General features: G+C 42.6%; 1 protein-coding gene across 1 annotated transcript in view; it reads left to right on the forward strand.

Annotated features, from left to right (window-relative positions):
- acoxl (acyl-CoA oxidase-like) overlaps window positions 1-25,578 on the forward strand; it is a 47,701-nt gene that overhangs the window by 20,064 nt on the left and 2,059 nt on the right. The window contains exons 13-18 of the mRNA XM_014154849.2: window positions 2,004-2,093; window positions 3,609-3,718; window positions 5,013-5,124; window positions 5,359-5,446; window positions 10,118-10,188; window positions 21,824-21,925. Of these exons, the coding sequence (XP_014010324.1) occupies window positions 2,004-2,093; window positions 3,609-3,718; window positions 5,013-5,124; window positions 5,359-5,446; window positions 10,118-10,188; window positions 21,824-21,925 (573 nt within the window). The remainder of the gene's footprint in view (window positions 1-2,003; window positions 2,094-3,608; window positions 3,719-5,012; window positions 5,125-5,358; window positions 5,447-10,117; window positions 10,189-21,823; window positions 21,926-25,578) is intronic.

A 25,578-nucleotide genomic window follows, 5' to 3' on the forward strand; every position in this document is an offset into this window, starting at 1 on the left:
CATTTTTAAGGTCCCATTGTGACATCACCACTCCCAACATTCTATTCTATTCACTGTAAACAATGTCACTTTTGACACATCAGCTACTTTGACCACTTTCCCAACAACTTAGACAAAAAGTTAGGGCGTGTGAAATCTTCCTCTCTGCTGTTCAAATCTGAAACCAGAACTGAATGATCTGGTACCAATCAAACGTTACAGCTCTTTAAGTAACCTCATCAACAACATTTCCTCTAACATTTTATTAACTGACATTTTTTACCACTTTCCCAATAAGTTAGACAAAAAGTTGGGGGGTAAGACATTTTCGTCTACTTCTCTGTTATTGAAATCTGAAGTACGAACAAATATGTCTCCTACCGATCAAACGTTACAGCTGTTTTAGTAACTGCATTAGCAAACCAAATATCCAACTTTGTACAAACAACTGAATTTTTACCACCTTCCCAGCACTTTAGACAACTTAGAGACTGTGACATCTTGGTCTATTTCTCTGCTATTCAAATCTCGAATCAGAACAGAATAATCTTCTACCAATAAAACATGATAGCTTTTTTAGTAACGTCATCAACAAATTTTTGTCTCAACTTCTACAAATAACAGAATTTTTGACCACTTACCCATCTCTTTAGACAACTTAAAGGATATGATATCTCGGTCTACTTCTCTGCTATTTAAATCAGAACAGAATTATCTACTACCAATCAAGAGGTACTGCTGTTTTAGCTAAATGAGGTGATGTTGTTACTAACGTCACACTGTTGAATTAACTGCCATGGAACTTTTCAGAACTTTCAAATTTAACAATGGGGGAGCACATAAGACTTACTATGCCACACAGCTCACTCCAACCCACTGAACTGACCTACCACTGTTTGTCTACATGTAGTTATCGTTTACCTTTAGTACTTGTCTGTAGGCTGCCTTGCACAGTACTAAACCCTCATCCAGCTGGCGGCGCTGAAGTGCAATTCTGTGCTCACCACCCTCAAGAACCAAGGAATTTTCAAAAATTCCTTGACTAGGACACGGAAGTAGGATTGGCGACGCCTTTGTTTTGATTTCAAACATTCTTTGTGTGGTGTAAAGCAAGACATACTGACTTGCACAACACATTCACAACTCTCATTCGACCGAAAATGTCCATTCATCCATATTCCATAACTTCCTTTATCTTTGCATTTATCCCATCATTCCTCCATCCATTAGGTCTTTAATTCTGTGTCCTTACTTTATGTATCTATCCATTTATTTATACATCCTATTTATTGAGCGATCCAGTCATAACTTTCTTTTAACAGCTTTATAATTTGGTTATGAAATAAATGTATGGTTGAAGGGAGGTTACTATAGCAACAAACAAAAAAAGTCTAAACTTCTTCCACTAGAGGCACCATCATATTTCTCTCCCCAATAATAGCCAAAAACCTTTCTAATTCCTTATGAGTAATTAGTACAGTTGTTATATACTGTGGTTTTCTAGTAAGAATGTGCATAAAAGTGTAGTAGTCTCATTTGTGATGAAATATGTGATCCAACTGCCCCACACTCCAAAGTAATACGGTTGATTATAGTAGTGTATCAAAGTAATCAGACCAGATATTTTAATATATTTCACTTTGACAATATTTCACTGCTTCACTTAAGTAATACATTTTAAACTTCTTCCACTACCAGAAAATACTTTCAAAGAGCTGAAGCAAGTCACACACTTTTTCTTCATGTAAAATGACCAACTAGTGTTGATCTATTATTTCATTGGTCGACATATTAGTTGACAATCTTGCTGGTCCCTGTACCATGATTTGTGGAATTGGGTGTTCTAGTGCTGCATTGGAATGGAAGCCTACATAATCTGTGGCATTTTAGGACCAGGGTTGTTGACCTTTCATTTAATTTACGTACATGAATTGGACATGTGAAACCCATCACTACTGAATATAAATTAGGTGCGTCTTTATATCGGTGGATGACATGTTTCTCTGGGTTCTGACCTTTGTTAGGGTTTTATGATGGAGAACCGAATCCCTGCTCTGAAGTGTGACTCTGATGTCTTTGTCACGTTTGAAGGGGACAACGTCGTCATGTTACAGGTAAAAGAACCAAAGAGGGCAAAGTCCTCTTCAGTATTTTACTCACACCTTCTCTAAAACTTTAAGTGCTATATTATGTTGTTTTGCTGTTCATCACACTTTTGATGTGAAATGTTTTAAACTGGTAATGTAATTTTCACATTTTACTGTATACTAACCATGGCTCCTAGACAGACAAGTTGATAGAGCTCACAGAGTCTGCCTTTGGTTCTCAAAACAGTCAGATGAACCTTACAGTTTTGTCAAAAACTATATACTGACATTTTCTAGAGTGGAGCCCCTGCAACTTGATAAAGGAATTGTGCTTTGAGAGAATTTCATTAGTATGTATTGTCACACAATTGGATATTATTATTTTTGGCTTATTGGGGATGAGGGTGATTTCTCCTTGTTTGCGAGTGTAGAGTGGAACTACAAAGCAAGTGATGAGCGTACTGCACACACACACACGACTCTCTGAACTCTGAGATAATTGGAACAAAGTAACCATTCAGATACATTGCTGTTGAGGGAGACTCAGAAATCAGAATAGCTCATCATAAACTACAATTATTCGCAGACCCTGGGAAGTATTCATAAACCAAGTGGATAGTGAAATCATTGTCCCAGTTTGATTTAATTATGGAGGATGATATTTCTGTAGACAGGTGGTTAATTTGGTTGACAGAATGTATTTACAAGGGTGTGACTGAACATGAAGGTGGTTTAGTGTCAGACCAACTGTTGTGCAATCATATGTTCTTATCCTTTCGATATTGTTGTACAGTATAGTCACTATTTTATTTTGCTTCATATACATCAAAGGTAAGATGTATAGGACGTAGTGCAAAGTGAAGTATGAAAAACGTTGCAGTGGGAAGGATCGGAGTGGGAACTAGAAGTCAAACACAGTGCCAAGTCAAACATAATTACATTTTTATGGCAACTAAGGTGTCTGTCTGTCTGGACTACAGTCACAAGGAGAGAGGAGGCTCTGCCAGCTGAACTCAACTCAACCCTCCACCACCAGTATCCCCACTGCACCCCTAATGAAGATGACAGTCCCCAACCACATTAATGAGTTTACTACTGACCTGAAGCATGAAGAAGACCACAGCTGACCCAAACTGACATTTTACCCAAATTGAAACATGAATGGTGTGCCAGATTAGAATCTCTTTTACAGTTCCAAAAGTAGATTTGCCCATTTATGACATTGCGAGTGTTTCATCTATCATGAGATGGCAATTAACATCCAGCTCTACATTGAAAGACTGGTTATGCTACTGTAAGAGCGGTTAAAATATGTCTTGGTGCTAGCTAGAAACCGCTTTAGTTCAGTTTAGCTTCCCCCAGTCTTGTTTTTCACAATGAATGTTGACAAGCAGAATATCTATACATTTATCCAATTTAATCGTGATCATCCACCGTTGTCCCCATTCTTAAATACATGTAACTATACTAGTACAACAGAGGTTTGCATGTTTGACAACTCAGCATTCAAGCACTCAACCTTTGACCTCTGACCTGTCCCAGGTGGTGGTAAAGGAGCTCATGACCCAGTTCACCAGGCAGCTGGGAAACAGTGTGGTGGGCGGACTCATCAGAACCTGGACGAGCTCAGTGTCTGACAGGCTCAGAACCAGGTCAGTGAACGCCACTCAACGCCACAAGGTCATTAGAGGGTCATATATTGAAGGTGGCAGGTATCCTAGCGGTTAAAGCGTTGGGCCAGGTAATGAAAAGTCGCAGGTTCAAATACCCAAGCTGACAAGGTGAAAAATCTATCGATTTGCACTTAAGCAAGGAACTTAACTCTCATTTTCTCCAGGGGCGCTGTACTACTATGGCTGACCCTATAAAACAACACATTTCACTGTACCTATCCGGTGTATGCGACAAAACCATTTTTATTTTATTTTTATTAGCTACACTTTGGGAGATGGGTTCAAAATGTATACAGTACACTGCTTTCTATGCCACTGTCTTCTATTCTTTGTGCGTCAAATAAGTACATTCACGTGAGCTATTTCTTGCTCATGGGGACCGTTTTAGACTCGCTAAACACCCATAAACTTCTAGAATTTAGCATTCAAAATATAATGCTGAGTCTTCTATACAACAGAAAAACCCAGACATCTGTCCACACTCTCAACTCCTCTCAAATACCTCATTTATTCACATGTATTCTCATATTTTTTTGTATATTCTCATATTTCCTAGTAGGGGAAACCACAACTCTTTTCTCACAAGCTATCACACAAACACTTTCATCTTATTGTGTAGTGGAACATTAAGATATATGTTCTTTTAAGATGCTACAGTTTCCCAGAATAGAGTCCCCCTTTCATTTTACACACTGCTACTATGGTAGTGTGGTTTTCCACTATCTGGTGAGATGGCTTCACACTAGGTGTCATGTCCGTTTAGTGTGTACAACTTTTACACAATCCTTGTGCTTGGCTGGTTATGAGACCATCTTGAAAGTTATTAGAAGTCATTAATGAAAGAACCTTAACAATGTGGTCAAACGCCGCTGAAACTGAAAGGTCTCTTGCTATAAGGAGTTAAATCAAACAGGTCACTTGGGTGGATGGGGTGGGTTTCATTTAGGGTTTATTTTCTAATTAGTTTTTTGCTTTGTTTTTACTGAACATCATGTGAAAATGAGTTGGACGTGCACTGACGATGCAATTGTTATTTGTCCAATGCTGTTTATTCTGCCTATTTGCTTGAACATACTGTACAATGAAAACAATTTATCTAAAAAGTCCTTAATGAGAGAATAGTCTTGCTTGTACCCACTTGTGGAAGTGTGTGTGTGAGTGCTTTAGTACACTAAAATAGTACACTAGCTGCCCCCTTTCCTCATGTCTATAGAATTGTGCAATGATAGAATTTGTTCAGGTTGATAATGTTGTTCATGTCCGTCTTCGGTAGTTTCCTTGGCTTCAATGTGGATACGGTGGGGGACCTGAGTTTCCTGCTGAAAGCAGTCTCCTATAGGGAGAGGGTTCTACAGCGCAGCCTAGCAACCAGACTCTACAACAAGGTCAGTCCATCACCCAGTCCATCTCATCTAAAGCAATTGACTACAATAAGAGAAGTCCAACAACAGAAATGTTGAAGGCATGAATTTACTATTTAGCACCAGTTTGTCAAACGTCTGTTTGATGTTGATACAGCTAGGTGTAAATTGATTCACAGTTGATTTTGGAAAGGTTTGATCAAGACTTTATGAACTTTTAATGAAGCCTTGTATTGCTCTGTCCATTGTCCCCTGCAGGTAGAGAAGAAAAGAGAGGAGTTCTTTGATGCCTGGAACTCCTGTCTTCATCATGTGACCGGCCTGGCCTTAGCACACATACACAGAGGTGGGTAGACTACAGCCTACCCTGGTATTGGAGAGTTACAGGTGGGTAGACTACAGCCTACCCTGGTATTGGAGAGTTACAGATGGGTAGACTACAGCCTACCCTGGTATTGGAGAGTTACAGGTGGGTAGTCTACAGCCTACCCTGGTCCTGGTGAGTTACAGGTGGGTAGACTACAGCCTACCCTGGTATTGGAGAGTTACAGGTCGGTAGACTACAGCCTACCCTGGTCCTGGAGAGTTACAGGTGGGTAGACTGCAGCCTACCCTGGTCCTGGAGAGTTACAGGTGGGTAGACTACAGCCTACCCTGGTCCTGGAGAGTTACAGGTGTGTAGACTACAGCCTACCCTGGTCCTGGAGAGTTACAGGGTGTGTAGACTACAGCCTACCCTGGTCCTGGAGAGTTACAGGGTGTGTAGACTACAGCCTACCCTGGTCCTGGAGAGTTACAGGTGTGTAGACTACAGCCTACTCTGGTCCTGGAGAGTTACAGGTGGGTAGACTACAGCCTACCCTGGTCCTGGAGAGTTACAGGTGGGTAGACTACAGCCTACCCTGGTCCTGGAGAGTTACAGGGTGTGTAGACTACAGCCTACCCTCGTCCTGGAGAGTTACAGGTGGGTAGACTCCAGCCTACCCTGGTCCTGGAGAGTTACAGGGTATGTAGACTACAGCCTACCCTGGTCCTGGAGAGTTACAGGGTGTGTAGACTACAGCCTACCCTGGTCCTGGAGAGTTACAGGGTGTGTAGACTACAGCCTACCCTGGTCCTGGAGAGTTACAGGGTGTGTAGACTACAGCCTACCCTGGTCCTGGTGTGTTACAGGGTGTGTAGACTACAGCCTACCCTGGTCCTGGAGAGTTACAGGGTGTGTAGACTACAGCCTACCCTGGTCCTGGAGAGTTACAGGGTGTGTAGACTACAGCCTACCCTGGTTCTGGAGAGTTACAGGGTGTGTAGACTACAGCCCACCCTGGTCCTGGAGAGTTACAGGTGGGTAGACTACAGCCTACCCTGGTTCTGGAGGGTTACAGGGTGTGTAGACTACAGCCTACCCTGGTCCTGGAGAGTTACAGGTGGGTAGACTACAGCCTACCCTGGTTCTGGAGAGTTACAGGGTGTGTAGACTACAGCCTACCCTGGTCCTGGAGAGTTACAGGTGGGTAGACTACAGCCTACCCTGGTCCTGGAGAGTTACAGGGTGTGTAGACTACAGCCTACCCTGGTCCTGGAGAGTTACAGGGTGTGTAGACTACAGCCTACCCTGGTTCTGGAGAGTTACAGGGTGTGTAGACTACAGCCTACCCTGGTCCTGGAGAGTTACAGGGTGTGTAGACTACAGCCTACCCTGGTCCTGGAGAGTTACAGGGTGTGTAGACTACAGCCTACCCTGGTCCTGGAGAGTTACAGGTGGGTAGACTACAGCCTACCCTGGTCCTGGAGAGTTACAGGGTGTGTAGACTACTTCCTACCCTGGTCCTGGAGAGTTACAGGTGGGTAGACTACAGCCTACCCTGGTCCTGGAGAGTTACAGGTGTGTAGACTACAGCCTACTCTGGTCCTGGAGAGTTACAGGTGGGTAGACTACAGCCTACCCTGGTCCTGGAGAGTTACAGGTGGGTAGACTACAGCCTACCCTGGTCCTGGAGAGTTACAGGGTGTGTAGACTACAGCCTACCCTCGTCCTGGAGAGTTACAGGTGGGTAGACTCCAGGCTACCCTGGTCCTGGAGAGTTACAGGGTATGTAGACTACAGCCTACCCTGGTCCTGGAGAGTTACAGGGTGTGTAGACTACAGCCTACCCTGGTCCTGGAGAGTTACAGGGTGTGTAGACTACAGCCTACCCTGGTCCTGGAGAGTTACAGGGTGTGTAGACTACAGCCTACCCTGGTCCTGGTGTGTTACAGGGTGTGTAGACTACAGCCTACCCTGGTCCTGGAGAGTTACAGGGTGTGTAGACTACAGCCTACCCTGGTCCTGGAGAGTTACAGGGTGTGTAGACTACAGCCTACCCTGGTTCTGGAGAGTTACAGGGTGTGTAGACTACAGCCTACCCTGGTCCTGGAGAGTTACAGGTGGGTAGACTACAGCCTACCCTGGTTCTGGAGAGTTACAGGGTGTGTAGACTACAGCCTACCCTGGTCCTGGAGAGTTACAGGTGGGTAGACTACAGCCTACCCTGGTTCTGGAGAGTTACAGGGTGTGTAGACTACAGCCTACCCTGGTCCTGGAGAGTTACAGGTGGGTAGACTACAGCCTACCCTGGTCCTGGAGAGTTACAGGGTGTGTAGACTACAGCCTACCCTGGTCCTGGAGAGTTACAGGGTGTGTAGACTACAGCCTACCCTGGTCCTGGAGAGTTACAGGGTGTGTAGACTACAGCCTACCCTGGTCCTGGAGAGTTACAGGGTGTGTAGACTACAGCCTACCCTGGTCCTGGTGAGTTACAGGGTGTGTAGACTACAGCCTACCCTGGTTCTGGAGAGTTACAGGGTGTGTAGACTACAGCCTACCCTGGTCCGGGGGGTGAACAGCCTACCCTGGTTCTGGAGAGTTACAGGGTGTGTAGACTACAGCCTACCCTGGTCCTGGAGAGTTACAGGTGGGTAGACTACAGCCTACCCTGGTTCTGGAGAGTTACAGGGTGTGTAGACTACAGCCTACCCTGGTCCTGGAGAGTTACAGGTGGGTAGACTACAGCCTACCCTGGTCCTGGAGAGTTACAGGGTGTGTAGACTACAGCCTACCCTGGTCCTGGAGAGTTACAGGGTGTGTAGACTACAGCCTACCCTGGTCCTGGAGAGTTACAGGGTGTGTAGACTACAGCCTACCCTGGTCCTGGAGAGTTACAGGGTGTGTAGACTACAGCCTACCCTGGTTCTGGAGAGTTACAGGGTGTGTAGACTACAGCCTACCCTGGTCCTGGTGTGTTACAGGGTGTGTAGACTACAGCCTACCCTGGTTCTGGAGAGTTACAGGGTGTGTAGACTACAGCCTACCCTGGTCCGGTTGTGTTACAGGGTGTGTAGACCACTAGCCTACCCTGGTCCTGGAGAGTTACAGGTGGGTAGACTACAGCCTACCCTGGTTCTGGAGAGTTACAGGGTGTGTAGACTACTTTCTACCCTGGTCCTGGAGAGTTACAGGTGGGTAGACTACAGCCTACCCTGGTCCTGGAGAGTTACAGGTGGGTAGACTACTGTTGAAGCTTGAAACACAAGCATTTCGCTACACCCGCAATAACATCTGCTAAACACATGTATGTGACAAATACGATTTGATTTGATTAGTTGAATCATATGTGAATTTTTGTAACTCCTAGGCGTTAAGTAGATGAACGCATATAGTGGTCATTACGTATGAAAAGTAAGATAGCAGAATCTGTATTTGTGTACTAAAACTGTGTGCATAAGTGTAGGGGTTTGTGTGTTTGTGTTTTGAACCAGTGGGTCTATGTAAAGACACCACTGTCTCTTAAAGACCATAACCTTTCCCTTCTCTCACTTTCATCCTCACAGGCACACACACAAACACAAGCACACACAAACTCACAGGCACACACACAAACACAAGCACACACAAACTCACAGGCACACACACAAACACAAGCACACACAAACTCACAGGCACACACACAAACTCACAGGCACACACACAAACTCACAGGCACACACAAACTTACATGCACACACAAACTCACAGGCACACACACACACACACACACACACACACACACACACACACACACACACACACACACACACACACACACACACACACACACACACACACACACACAAGCAAACACAAACTCCCAGGCACACACATCGGCACACTCACAGGCACACACACACACACACACACACACACACACACACCACACACACACACACACACACACAAGCAGTCTTACAACCTTAACCAGCCGCAAGGTACTAAAGAGCACAAAGGTGTCTGATGTTTGAAAGCTAAGAGCGGTCTGGAGGCTGACTGATACATAGAGGCACCCTCAGAGTGAAAGGGTTTAGTTGTCATATTCCATTCCTTAGCAATATAATGCCTTTGCCCTACAGTTTTGACAGGACTTGAAAAAAAGTTTCCTCAATTGCAGTGAAGTTGCATAGTAGTTGGCTCTTGGTGGTGCAGTAGCACATAACCCAGTGTGATGGCCTTGATGTGGGTTAATGCTTATACCTAGTATCACTATGACTAGATGTTATGGTCCTCTAATACTGTTGGTGTAGTTGTAGGTCTCCCCACCAAAGTTGGCCGACCGACATGTATTGATTCTGAACAGTGATTCAGTTCTATGTTATTTACACAAGATTCATATTCAGATAATTTTGTGGGTGCAAAATGTGTTTTCCTCTACACTTTCTTAAGTGTGTTTATTGTTCATAAATTGTTACGATTTATTTAGTCGATCATCACATTCTTATTCATTATCTACTGACTATAATTCATTATGTGCATATGGTATCCTGTTTTGTATTACAGTAAGGCAAAGCAACGAACAGTAAAAGAGAACCCAATATTTCATTACGTTTCCATGAAATGTTGTTCTGTGTGACTGTCACTGCATTGAGGCTGAACAATAGTGACCCACTGCCTAGCTGGGTAATAGCACTGTTTGCACAGCCTCACTGTTTTTTGTGTTTGTTTCCATAGTAACTCTGGAGCAGTTTGCTCTGGCCGTTCAAGAGTGCCCAGTCGAAGAAGACCACACCTTGCTAACGAAGGTATGTGTGAAACCAGTTTTCCACTCTTCTGTCTCTCACCGTTCAATAGGAAACCATAAGCTCTGCTTTTGAGTCATCAGTTAGGTCCTATGGAAAGTTCTCAGAAACAACACTTTGAACACGTTTCGTGAGTTCCTTACAAGGTAATAATGTGATTAGTCCTCATATGAACCTACTGTATAACCTAGTCACACCTGTCCTGTTCACATTTTGTGTTTTTACGAAGAATACAATTTCAGAATGCAAAAGTCTTAAAATGATCTGTTTCCTATAATTCTTACTTGTCCTCGTAAAAAACTTGTTGAGAAAACAGTAAAATTCTCACTTAATACCCTATGCAGTACAATTTTAATTTGTATACTTTTTCTGCATTACTGTACCATCAGTGTTTCCCCTAGGAATTTTTCAGTAGTGGTGGCAAGGATAGCGAAGGATGGTGTATTGCTACTAGCATTAGTGCAAAGAAATGCTAGCTGTTCCCATAGACTTCCAGTCATTGAGCCCACGACTATCCATTTAAAAGCGCGTCTCGGCAGAAATACAGTACCAGTCAAAGGATTGGACACACCTACTCATTCAAGGTTTTTCTTTATTTATACTATTTTCTACAAATCTATGAAATAACACATATGGAATCATGTAGTAAGCAAAAAAGTGTTAAGCAAATCAAAATATATTTTAGGTTCTTCAAAGTAGCCACCCTTTGCCTTGATGACAGCTTTGCACACTATTGGCATTCTCTCAATCAGCTTCACCTGGAATGCTTTTCCAACAGTCTTGAAGGAGTTCTCACATATGCTGAGCACTTGTTGGCTGCTTTTCCTTCACTCTGCGGTCCAACTCATCCCAAACCATCTTAATTGGGTTGAGGTCGGGTGATTGTGGAGGCCAGGTCATCTAATGCAGCACTCCATCACTCTCCTTCTTGGTCAAATAGCCCTTTCACATCCTGGAGGTGTGTTGGGTCATTGTCCTATTGAAAAACAAATGATAGTCCCAGTCAGCGCAAACAAAATGCGATGGTGTATTGCTGAAGAATGCTGTGGTAGCCATGCTAGTTAAGTGTACCTTGAATTCTAAATAAATCACTGACGATGTCAACAGCAAAGCATCCCCTCAACATCATCATACTTCACAGTGGGAACCACACATGCAGAGATCATCCATTAACCTACTCTGCGTCTCACAAAGACACGGCAGTTGGAACCAAAAATCTCAAATTTGGACTCATCAGACCAAAGGACAGATTTCCACCGGTCTAATGTCCATTGCTCGTATTTCTTGCCCCAAGAAAGTCTCTTCTTCTTATTGGTGTCCTTTAGTAGTGGTTTCTTTGCAGCAATTCGACCATGAAGGCCTGATTCATGCAGTCTCCTCTGAAAAGTTGATGTTGAGATGTGACTGTTACTTGAACTCCGTGAAGCATTTATTTGGGGTGCGATTTCTGAGGCTGGTAACTCTCTAATGAACGTATCTTCTGCAGCAGAGGTACAGTTGAAGTCGGAAGTTTACATACACTTAGGTTGGAGTCATTAAAACTCGTTTTTCAACCACTCCACAAATTTCTTGTTAACAAACTATAGTTTTGGCAAGTTGGTTAGAACCTCTACTTTGTGCATGACACAAGTCATTTTTCCAACAATTGTTTACATATAGATTATTTCACTTATAATTCACTGCATAACCTGAAAGGCCACTCCGCAAGGAAGAAGCCACTGCTCCAAAAGCTCCATAAAAAAGCCAGACTACGGTTTGCAACTGCACATGGGGACAAAGATCGTACTTTTTGGAGAAATGTATTCTGGTCTGATGAAACAAAAATAGAACTGTTTGGCCATAATGACCATCGTTATGTTTGGAGGAAAAAGGGTGAGGCTTGCAAGCCGAAGAACACCATCCCAACCATGAGCATGGGGGTGGCAGCAACATGTTGTGGGGGTGCTTTGCTGCAGAAGGGACTGGTGTACTTCACAATATACTTCACAATATAGATGGCATCATGAGGGAGGAACATTATGTGGATATATTGAAACAACATCTCAAGACATCAGTCAGAAAGTTAAAGCTTGGTTGCAAATGGGTCTTCCAAATAGACAATGACCCCAGGCATACTTCCAAAGTTGTGGCAAAATGGCTTAAGGACAACAAAGTCAAGGTATTGGAGTGGCCATCACAAAGCCTTGACCTCAATCCTATAGAAAATGTGTGGGCAGAACTGAAAAAGCGTGTGCGAGCAAGGAGGCCTACAAACCTGACTCAGTTACACCAGCTCTGTCTTGGCCAAAATTCACCTGACTTATTGTGGGAAGCTTGTGGAAGGCTACCCGAAACGTTTGCCCCAAGTTAAACAATTTAAAGGCAATACTACCAAATACTAATTGAATGTATGTAAACTTCTGACCCACTGGGAATGTGATAAAAGAAATAAAAGCTGAAATAAATCATTCTCTCTACTATTAGTCTGACATTTCACATTCTTAAAATAAAGTGCTGATCCTAACTGACCTAAGACTGGGAATTTTTGCTAGGATTAAATGTCAGGAATTGTGAAAAACTGAGTTTTTAAATGTATTTGGCTAAGGTGTATGTAAATTTCCGACTTCAACTGTAACTCTGGGTCTTCCTTTCCTGTGGTTGTCCTCATGAGAGCCAGTTTCCTCAGAGCGCTTGATGGTTTTTGTGACTACACTTGAAGAAACTTTCAAAGTTCTTGACATTTTCCGGATTGACTGACCTTTATGTCTTAAAGTAATGATGGACTGTCGTTTCTCTTTGCTTATTTGAGCTATTCTTGCCATAATATGGACTTGGTCTTTTACCAAATAGGGCTGTCTTCTGTATACCACCCCTACCTTGTCACAACACAACTATTTGGCTCAAACGCATTAAGAAGTAAAGAAATTCCACAAATGAACTTAACAAGGCACACCTGTTAATTGAAATGCATTCCTGTTTACTATCTCATGAAGCTGGTTGCGAGAATCCCAAGAGTGTGCAAAGCTGTCATCAAGGCAAAGGGTGGCTGCTTTGAAGAATCTCAAATATAAAATATTTTGGGATTTGTTGAACAATTTTTTGGTTTCGACATGATTCCATGTGTTATTTCATAGTTTTGATGTATTCACTATTATTCTACAATGTAGAAAATAGTACAAATAAAGCAAAACCCTTATGAGTTGGTGTGTCCAAACTTTGGACTGGTACTGTATATAAAAAACATTACCTCATATTTTTTTGCAGTGGTGGAAACAATTTAGTGGGCTATCGCTGCTAAATTTAATATGGGGAAGCTCTGACCATCATGGAGTGTGAGTCAGCTGTCCCTCTGCCACGTGTGTGGGTTCAGCTGCGATTCCCTTTCAGTGCCTTCAGAAATTATTCATACCCCTTGACTTATTCCAAATTTTGTTGTGTTACAGCCTGAATTTAAAATAGATTTAATATAATTTTTAGTTTCACGTTTCAGATAATTGTATGTGTGGGTTACAGAGATGAGGTAGTCATTCAAAAATCATGTAAACACTATTATTGCACACAGAGTGAGTTCATGCAACTTATTATGCAAATTTTTACTCCTGTACTTATTTAGGCTTGTCATAACAAAGGTGTTGAATACTTATTGACTCAAGACATTTCAGCTTTGCATTTGTAATTCATTTGTAAATATTTCTAAAAACATAATTCCACTTTAACGTTATGGGGTATTGTGTGTAGGCTAGTGACACAAAATGTAAATGTCATCCATTTTAAATTCAGGCTGTAACACAACAAAACATGGAAAAAGTTCGAGGGGTGTGAATACTTTTTGAAGGCACTGTATATCTGCATCAAGCATAGTGTCAGCTGCTCCTAGTATACAACCTACACAGCTATCTACCCATCCTGTATGTGGTCGATTACTTTGCTGCTTTGCCTTAGCCGGGCTGCCTTGAGTCCTGCATCGGCAGATAAGCCCCTTTCTGTGGGTACTATCAAGGTCTCTCCCCTGTACCTCTGTATCTCTAACTGTATGTTATGGGCTGCGTTAAGGTCATACTTCATTTTAGGATGGAAAACACCCTCTACCCACTGCTCTTAAAATATAATGTTTTCAAGATGGTAAGTTTTTGTTTTTGTGTGATGCTTCTGGTTGCATGTGAACTCCTCAAATAAACACACGTTTGGTTTCAGTGTTAGAACATTGTGTAGAACTGGCAGACAGTCAGTCAGGCGACAATGTGTGGATGCAAAATAGTAGCCTTATGTAAATGTCACATACTTGGAGTCAGAAGGGAGGCATCCTATAATTTCCTCTTGTTGGACAGACAGGTTGGGCATGGTGGATGACGTCTGTATACTCCTGGTGCTTATGGTGCTTTCAAGACAACTCGGAACCTCCGAGTTGAGATATGTGTAGATTTTTTTTCTCTTCATATAGCTTCCTATTGGTTGAATCTGATCATTTCCAAGAGGGAAACTGAGCTCATCTTTCTACAATGAGTTTCCAAGTCGGACATTTCTGAGTTTCCAAGTTCTGAGTTGTCTTGAACGCGGCATTAGCTATTGAAGCTGACTGATGTCATACCTGCGGTCTGTTCAATGAGCCTAGCGTTGGAAATGTTCACATTCCAACACTGCTTAAGGGCAATTACAAAGACTCAGATTTTTCATTTTAAAATCTATACCAAACAAAAACCATTGATTTCAAAGTTTAACCAACCATAGAACTCTATGCACAATGACTACTTTTAACAATTTCCACTGAAATCTTTACAAACTTTTCATCTGCACAGTTTTTCCAGTAAATGTTTTTATTTGATTTACTGTGTAAATTATTTACTGTGCAGAGTTTTATGGCTTGTTAAACTGACGTGAAATTCTGTTACCGTGGAATTGCCCTTAAGCATCTCAGCATTGACAACAAGACTACCAGTAATCCAAAAAGCGAAATAGTTTTTTACGGTGATATTCATACACCATGCATGCAGTAAGCAAAAACATTAAAGCACATACAGAAACCAGAGCTGTGGTGGATTGATGATGACTCTGTTAGCATAATAGGGCTAAAACCTGAGCAGTGTTCGAACTGTGTGAGTAGACTAAAAAGTGCCTCCATTGACTCTCAGTGGAATTAAATCGTTATGCTTCTAACAGGCCTCACAGTTTACTGCTTGCAAACACCAACGGTCGCATCTGCTCGACCAATCGTGTGATTACCACAATAACATGGTTTGTGCTGTTCATATCACTCAACCCTTTTATTTTGGGTCAGACAGATATGGCCGTAATGTTGGGATACACATGGCATGTCATCAGGGTCCTTTTACACATTAGAGCATGACTGGGACTGAGGCTAATATTGTAAACCAATATGATGTAGCAAGGCTGTGTCCAGAAAGCCTGACTATAATCTGACCTCATAGAAACTTGGCGGTCATAATGTAGGTCCCATAGTAAGTACATACCCTATGTTAAACTACATAATACATACATCGAACGAACAGCCATGCAATCTCCATAGACAAACATTGGCAATAGAATGGCTTTACTGAAAAGCTCAGGGACTTTTAAAGTGACACTGTCATAGGATGCCACCTTTCCAACAAGTCAGTTTGTCAAATTTCTGCTAGAGCTGGCCTGGTCAACTGTATGTGTTGTTATTGTAAAGTGGAAATGTCTAGGAGCAACAACGGCTCGGCCGCGAAGTGGTAGGCCACACAAACTCACAGAACTGGACCGATGAGTGCTGAAGCGCATAGCGTGTAATAATCATCTATCCATGGTTGCAACACTCACTACCGAGTTCCAAACTGCCTCTGGAAGCAACAGGAGCACAATAACTGTTTGTCGGGAGCTTTATGAAATGGGTTTCCATGGCAGAGCAACTGTACACAAGCCTAAGGTCACCATGCACAATGCCAAGCGTCGGCTGAAGTGGTATAAAGCTCGCCGCCATTGGACTCTGGAGCAGTGGAAAAGCGTTCTCTGGAGTGATGAATCACGCTTCACCATCTGGCAGTCTGACAGACAAATCTGGGTTTGGCGGATGCCAGGAGAACGCTACCTGCCCGAATGCTAGTGCCAACTGTAAAGTTTGGTGGAGGAGGAATAATGGTCTGGGGCTGTTTTTCATGGTTCGGGCTAGGCCCTTTAGTTCCAGTGAAGAGAAATCTTAATGCTACAGCATACAATGACAATCTAGACAATGATTTGCTTTCAACTTTGTGGCAACAGTTTGGGGAAGGCCCTTTCTTGTTTCAGCATGACAATGCCCCCGTGTATAAAGCGAGGTCCATACAGAGGTCCATGGTTTGTCGAGATCGGTGTGTAAGAACTTCACTAGCCTGCACAGAGCCCTGACCTCAACCCCATCAAACACCTTTGGGATGAATTGGAACGCAATCTGCGAGCCAGGCCTAATCACCCAACATCAGTGCCGACCTCACTAATGCTTTTGTGGCTGAATGGAAGCAAGTCCCCACAGCAATGTTCCAACATCTAGTGGAAAACCTTCCCAGAAGAGTGGAGGCTGTTATAGCAGCAAAGGGGGGACCAACTCCATATTAATTCCCATGATTTTTAAATTAGATGTTCGACGAGCAGGTCCACACACTTTTGGTTATGTAGTGTATATTGGCGGTCCGATTTGAATATGGCTCAAATGCAGTCTTCCTATGCTGTTCTTATAGTCAGTGCTGTGTTGTGGTTTTAGTCCGTTTCAGATTGCTCCAAGCAATGTTGCTAACAAGGTCAGACATCCAATCTGATGTCAAATAATCTCTGATGGCCCCACGATGCTCTAATATTTACCATGTAGACCTGCCTTTAAAGAGCATTTTGGGAGGACTGTTCTCGATAAGAAACTTAATGACCTGGTGATAAGTTTCTGTCCTGCCCTTTTTGCCAGGTTACCAGTTTTGCATAATAGGAAGAGAGTGGGAACAGAGAGAGAGGCCCAACGCTTCCGTGTGCCATTCACACAGCAATGTCAACACAATGTCATAATGGGCCAGACCTCATGTTTGACGAGAGCTGCCACAAACACCCCTCGTCCACATTTACCACAATAAATCACACACACACCAGGAAATTAGCATTCAGTTCGCTCAAGTAAGAACGTTGTCAATAATGAAACATTTCTGGTTACGAACCATAGTTTATGGACCGTGTAGTTCCTTGTGGGGTGACGTAACATAAATCGTAGTCAACAGACTGGGATGCGACAACTAACGGGGAACTTAGTTCCGATACGCAGATTTTTCGTCACTGATCATTTGGACAAATTACGATTTCTGTGTTAATGTTAAAGATCTCTGGTTCACAATGTTTTACTGTCACTTTTGTCACATGAGAAAGAAAAAAAAAATTCAGAGTTATCTATTGGAATCTCAAAATGACTACACAATTTTTTGGGTCGGCCTTTTCATTATGGAGATGGTAGGCATCTATTTTGAAACCATTGCTTCGTGTATTGAACCAAATGGAATCATATGATGTAGCATCATTTGGAATCTGTGTCTGACTTTTTGTTTTTAGAAATAAAAATGTTTTCTTTTAACATTTTAAGTAGAAGTATGTAAGTGGCCGTAGGGAGCACCAATGTCTGACCAATTGTCTGACCTAGCGCCTGGAGAGAAAAGTCCGACCCAGATTCCCAATGATGCTACATCATATGATTCTATTACTCTGTTCCACATGCATGGTTACAAAATTGTTATGAATTGCAACCACTCTAAACAGATATCATATAAATAGCATTGATTTCATTTGATAGATTGAGTTTGATGTCTACTGATGGCCTCATCTTCACCCAGTTCTGTTTTATGCCAGCTCTTACACTGGTTAGATTTACGTGTATATGTACTAAACTAACACCGTTTATCTGAGGACGTGCAATGTTACAAACATTTCTCGGTGATAGAATTCAATAACTCCCATGAATAATCCATTCTAAATAGTTGTAAATACGTTTAAATGCTTTAAAAAGTTTGTTTTTATACACTGGAATGCGAATTTAATATGTACTCTACTTAGTTTATTAATTACATTGTAAAGTGAAGCCAGTGATTTGAGCCCAACATCTGAATACAAGGACATGTGATATAAAAAAAATCAGAGTTATGTTTAATGTGATGACACATAGTTGGAAATCACCTTTTTTGAGGACTCAGTATTCGTTAGAATGGGAATAAGAAGGAAGTTCAATGGTGATTCTTAATGTAAGTTTTGGTCAACAGAAACTGTGAGTGAACAACACATCAGCTGTTTATCAGAGTATTTATCTAGTGGACACCTTCTTGATGTCTATCCAACGAAGCCTTAGGTGTTTCTACAATGTTGTTGATGCTCCCCTAAAATGTTGTTGCTAGAATGTTTTCTCCCATATTACTTAACTTGTACAATTACACATTGAATCAACTCTCGTCAATATTTATTTTCAAAGGAATTACTCTAGGCTGTAGGGCAGTTCAAACTCTCCCTGATACAGCCTTTGTCTGTTGTATAAGCACAGAGAGCCTCAAGTGTCCCTGAAGCTTCTCTCCATGTGACTCGTTGTGCATCAATGAAACGCTACATCTTATGCAACAAACAAATCAATCAATACAGCTTGTTGGACAGTACAGAACCAGCAACAGTCACACAGCTGTTCTCATACAAAAGAGCTTTTACTGGGGTCCTTGAGTTTCATCCTGCTAAATGGGTATTACTGTTCCCCACCAAAACTTCAGAAGAAAAAAAACATTGCTCATTGCAGATACTGTGACTGCTTGTCCGTTATACAGACCGTTAAACTACAGCAATGCAGTTAGGTTTTCACAATGCACCTGTCACAGTTCACCAGTTACAGTGCCTTCGGTAAGTATTCAGACCCCTTGACTTTTTCCACATTTTGTTACATTACAGCCTTATTCAGAAATGTATTAAATAAAAAGAAATCCTCTACACACAATACTGCATAATGGCAAAGCAAAAACAGTTTTTAGACATTTTTGCTATTTTAGTCTAAATAAAAAACAGAAATACCTTATTTACATAAGTATTCAGACCCTTGACCTCAGGTGCATCCTCGTCATTGATCATCCTTGTGATATTTCTACAACTTGATTGGAGTCCACCTGTGGTAAATTCAATTGATTGGATATGATTTGGAAAGGCACACACCTGTCTATATAAGGTCCCACAGTTGACAGTGCATGTCAGAGCAAAAACCAAGCCATGAAGTTGAAAGAATTGTCCGTAGAGCTCTGAGACAAGATTGTGTCGAGGCACAGATCTGGCAAAGGGTACCAAAAAAATGTCTGCAGCATTGAAGGTCCCCAAGAACACAGTGGCTTCCATCATTCTTAAATGTAAGAAGTTTGGAACCACCAAGACTCCATCCTAGAGCTGGCCACCCGGCCAAACTGAGCAATCGGGGGAGAAGGGCCTTGGTCAGGGAGGTGACCAAGAGCACAATGGTCACTCTGACAGAGCTCCAAGGTTCCTCTGTGGAGATGGGAGAACCTTCCAGAAGGACAACCATCTCTGCAGCACTCCACCAATCAGGCCTTTATGGTAGAGTGGTCAGACAGAAGCCACTCCTGAGTAAAAGGCACATGACAGCCCGCTTAGAGTTTGCCAAAAGGCACCTAAAGACTCTCAGACCATGAGAAAGAAGATTCTCTGGTCTGATGAAACCAAGACTGAACTCTTTGGCCTAAATGCCAAGCGTCACGTCTGGAGGAAACCTGGCACCATCCCTACGGTGAAGCATAGTGGTGGCAGCATCATGTTGTGGGGATGTTATTCAGAGGCAAGGCCTGGGAGACTAGTCAGGATCGAGGGAAAGATGAACGGAGCAAAGTACAGAGAGATCCTTGATGAAAACCTGCTCCAGAGTCCTCAGGACCTCAGACTGGGGCAAAGGTTCACCTTCCAACAGGACAACGACCCTAAGCACACAGCCAAGACAACACAGCAGTGGCTTTGGGACAAGTCTCTGAATGTCCTTGAGTGGCCCAGCCAGAGCCCGGACTTGAACCCGATCTAACATCTCTGGAGAGACCTTAAAATAGCTGTGCAGCAACGCTCCCCATCCAACCTGACAGAGCTTGAGAGGATCTGCAGAGAAGAATGAGAGAAACTCCCCAAATACAGGTGTGCCAAGCTTGTAGCGTCATACTCAAGAAGATTCAATGCTGTAATTGCTGCTTCAACAAAGTACTGAGTAAAGGGTCTGAATACTATTTCAGTTATGGGGTATTGTGTGTAGATTGATGAGGGGGAAGAAAATATTTCATACATTTTAGAATACAACTGTAACGTTACAAAATGTGGAAAAAGTCACAGGGTTTGAATACTTTCCGAAGGTAGTGTAGATACATCTCACTTAAGTATTGGAAGTGCAGTGTCACACATCTGATGTATGGATGTTGACATTGCTAGTGATATCAAATGCATTGTATTTCTCATACATATCACATGCTGAGTATGCTCTGGGTGACAGCCTCTGTGTGGAGAGATATGCTTGACTTTTAATGATGACAGTGGCACTGTGACATGACATTGCAAAATCAGCTGTTCATATCAACCCTTAATGGGAAACTCAATTAGGTTAGGGGGCTATAAAAAAGTCTATGATTTCTTAATCCAGCCCTGCAGGTGCTCGCATCTGTAGCATTTTGCAAGTAGAGGGGACATTTGTGTCATAGCCTTGCCTGAAACTTGCAGAGACTTTCCGTATAGGGGGGGGGTGGAGATTTTACAGTTCGAGTTAGTATCTCATAACATCTCCCCCAGAACTTAATCGAGCATCGGACGCAATTACACAAGATTTTAGTTCTGGGTTTCCGAGATGATGGACTGTGTGGTCATGTTCGGTTTCAACTACTCTCAAGCAGTGGGCATCCCTTCACTAGCCAAGGAACCAAGGAAAATGAGCAAAGCTGCCGAAACGTGATAAACCCCCTGAACTGTGTTCTTTATTTAGAGGTCAATGGTTCTCAGTGGAGAGCTGTGTCCACAGTGTAGAGTTGAGGGGCTGCTATCTCTCCCTTTTTCTCTCTTTCTCTCTCTCTTTCTCTGTCTATTTTCCACTCCTCTCTTTTGATGTTCTGTGGCGGTTTGCTGTCATCACCATCACCTCTGAAGAGACGAGATATTAGACCACCCTTTTCTGTTTTTCCATTTCCTTCATGGTCCTCAGAATACACAGTACCAGCTCTGACCTGACAGGAACAAACATGTTATTCTAACACAATAACCGGATGCGTAGTCAGAAACAACTGTGTGTGTGTGTGTGTGTGTGTGTGTGTGTGTGTGTGTGTGTGTGTGTGTGTGTGTGTGTGTGTGTGTGTGTGTGTGTGTGTGTGTGTGTGTGTGTGTGTGTGTGTGTGTGTGTGTGTGTGGTGCATTAAGCTGGAGGCCTCTGTGTTTAAATGATATAATGCGATAGTCGCATTACCTAGTTGCATTTCGCAATTGAAACATCACCTCTATTGTTAAATCAAATATCCCTTTTGTCTTCATTCTAACAACTGATGTGCACAACTTGTGTGTTACTATAGAGGATGTTCTCATCCACAGGCTTTTCGTTGTGCTAGCAGGTAGAACGTGACACATTTCACTATGACATATTTGTACCATTGCTTGATTGTCTGTCTATGCTTCTCCTTAGTTCTGTCTCCTCCATGGCACCAGTCTGGTGTACCAGGAGAGAGCCTGGTATCTAGAGCATCACTACCTGACCCCCGCCACCAGCCGACAGATACGCACCCAGGTAAGATATCTGCCATATAGAATAGACTGCATGCATATGTTCTTGTATGTCTTCCTTCTATGTGTGTGTACCCACGTGGGGGGATAAACAGTGATTAGTCAGTTCTTGAATTTCCCTGCTGTTGTACCGTCAGAGACCAACTGTGAAAAATGCTAACTTCAGATGGATAATTAGCATTGGTCAAAAGCGAGAATCCCACTTCCATAGCCCCTTGTATTCCCACTGTTATTCCAGTTGTTCACAGCTAGCTGTGATCAAACAGCAGTGTTTATGACGAGGGCTATCCCACCCTGCAGAGCACGTCGGAGCCGATAAGTAGGGGGAGTCGACACCACTGTGCTAGCGTCTAACCAGCAGGTGCTCAGGCTATGTGTTTACACTGCCTCCAGAGGAACAAAATGGCTGCTGCTCGCTGTGTCAATACCCCTCATTACTGCCAGAGCGGCCACTGGGAACAGTCATATCTGAGAAGACAGTTATTTAGCATGGTGCTGGACTAGATCATTGGAACAGATGAAAATATCACTTGTAGACCCTGAACAAAGTTAGTAAGAAAAATGTACAGATGTAGGACCTTAATAGTTTGCTACAACAGGAAAATAATCCTGCATTAACAGAAAATGTGAATTATTATGTGGATTAAAATGAATGGACCTTTTTGTAGAGGTTGATTTTCATAAGGGAAAATCAAGTTGCTATAACACATTCTAGAAGCCTTTTTAAACCTCAATACACTACAAGGAAGGTTCTCCTGCAACAGGGTCATCAAATGAAGATCCTACATCTGTTATTAGAGCGAATGATATATATTTCAGAATAGAAGTGGTAGGCTGTGTTCAGACATTTACACAGGCTTGGTTCCCACACTCCTTATGTCAGGTATCTATATTTAACTCTTGTTATTATGTAACGAGCCAATCTGCTGTACCTTCCATTTCCTGCATATCTAAGCCTCATATCCTCAGCTCTCATAGGTGAGTTCCTCTGAAGGTGGAGTGAGAGTCACTGAAAAACAGAACAGATAAGAGTGACTGTCTTTGCTTATCACCACACAGGCAGCAGTATTAAACAGGCTATGCAAATGCCCTTGCCCACCGATCCTGGCTAGAAGGGATACAGCTTTTGATGTCAAAAGTATAATTGTTTTGCATTTTACCTAACTGAAACCCTTTTCCTAACCGTAACCTTATTCTTCTAACCTGCCACTTTAATTATCCTAACCTGCTGCGTAAGTTCTCCTAACCTTCGACGAAAAGTCAAATCTGACCAAAGCTGTATCCCATCTAGTCAAAACCCTGCCTACCTGACTGTACTGTGTGAGCCTGGACAGAAACCGGCTCCTCCTGTACACTAGGTGGGATGGGTGATGATCATCAGATTGATCTCTATGCACGCACCTACAGTTTATGTGTGCCCACACACCCACACACTGCTGCTTGCTGTTGCTGTTCTTGTCAGCTCAATATTGGAACTGTTCCTGATGGTCCCTGTATTTTGTTTTTGATACTGTTTAGTAACAGTCTGCTTGAGTCAGAGAGGCGTTATGAGGGAGTTGTAAAAGCCTGGTGTTCTCTAATGTAGCCCTCTCTTCCTCTACTTCATAACAAGGATGTCTGTTGTTGTTGTGAAACAATTGACTGTGAGATAGATCGTTTAGTAGCATGGTGGCTCCACGTGGTCTTTCTTAAGGCTTACTAAAGAGAACAGTTGTAACATATAGATGTGGTTTTCTCAGCATGTGTCCAGCCCTTCCAGCCACACGGGGGTAATGGGGTTCACTGCATGGGAACCTGGGCTCTGCCAGGGGGGGACTGCTGTAGCTGTAAATAACTAGTCATCAATAACCCCAAACACACACACACACACACACACACACACACACACACACACACACACACACACACACACACACACTCTTAACCTTATAGCCACTGCTCACTAGCTGACACAGATTATTAATGCTAACTCTCCCTCGGTCCCCCCATCAATGTGGAGATGGTGACCTTTCCTCTGGCTCCTCTTTCTCTCTCTGTTTGTTTAAACCTGGCGCTCCTCTTGCTTTCTCTAGTCTGGGCGCTGCGCTCCTTTCATCTTTGACAAGTAGGGAGGGAAGGGGGATTGAGACTTCAGAGAGAGCGAGAGAGAGAGTGAGTGAGGAAGGATAGATGTTCAACAGAGAGACAGGTTGACACCCCTCAGTACCTTTTATAGGGGGAGGGCTCTTTAGAAAGGTGCAGAGTGCAATTACACGTCAAACATGCCCAAGCATCATTTAGTGCCTAATAGACCATAGATAAGATGGGGTTACGCAAATAAAAGACTGAAGAGTTGGTTAAATTGAACACTTTATCACAGGCCTGGTCTCTGTTTTTTTCATCAGTAAGTTACTTTTTAGGACTAAATTATATCCAAGTTGTATTGCAGTATTTCACAGTCTATAAACTTCCCCATGTCCTGGAGTGAGAAAAAAAATAGCACAAATGTATGGTAACAAATACCAGATGGACAGGTAAATACTTCGTTTTTTGAATGCACAGTAGATTGCCTGGTAGTCGACATAATGGAGTCAAATGTGCTAGTGCTTTTCTGCTTAAGAGCCACTAGGTGGCAGGCATTACAATGGGCCTTGAACAAGCTGTGAATCTGAGGGAACAATCACTGTTCATGAAATGAAGATTCTCCACACAACTGGAGACCTCTATGAACAGTGACATGATACTAGATTAACTACATGAAAGCAGAATTGAGGATCTACATTTAGTCAGGCCTATGATGGCCTAATATTTTGGATATTTTAACAATTATGCTTGCTGTTGCCTCACTTTACAAACTGAATTGCTTACTAAGTGTTGAGCTGAAAAACGAGCTAATTACAGCATATAAGGGGAAAAAATAAGATGTTTCTAGTCTTAAGAAATATACCCACTATTGTGTTCTATTTGTTCACACTGTCACACAGTGATTTGTGGGGTTGGCGTGCATTACTCACCCTTTCCACCACATTGGTTTTAATGGGTTTCTGAATTATCCACAAGCAATTCTTCTCCCACACCCCTGTCCCATAAGGCTGTTGAAGTTTACCTTCCTACTGATTGGGAACAATGACATCATAGGCCCTCCTGAGATTATGATTAGTATGACTGTCCGCATAACAGCAATGGAAAACTGGTCGGCCAATGAGGGAGGCAGCCTGCACCCGTGACACAGAGACCTGGGGTCAACTGAAATTAGTCAATTGCAAATCTCAATGTTTATTGCTATAATTAGGTTTGCCTATTGCTGTGTAGTTACCTTCCTGTTTAGTTGCACAGTGAATACAGATAGCTCAGATTGGGTGTTGGTTCCAGCATTTTCTTAGAACAAGAGACTTTGAATATCAAAGCGAGAAAGTTGGTCGTCACTAGTTACCACAGCCACAAAGTCATAAAGCCTGCCTATTTCTACAATGTATCTTCTTAAAAGGAGATGTTCTACCTAACCATAGCCATAAACCTAACCTTAACCACACTCCTAACCTTATGCCTAACCTTAACCTTAAATTAAGGCCATTTTTCCCCCTCATACATTTTTATGATATAGCCAATTTTGACTTTGTGGCTGTGGTAACTAGTGGAAACCAAGAAAGTCAGACAAATTGTTTTAGCCATTACAGT

This window comes from Salmo salar, chromosome ssa18 (assembly GCF_905237065.1).
Source record: "Salmo salar chromosome ssa18, Ssal_v3.1, whole genome shotgun sequence".
NCBI classification, from domain to species: domain Eukaryota; kingdom Metazoa; phylum Chordata; class Actinopteri; order Salmoniformes; family Salmonidae; genus Salmo; species Salmo salar.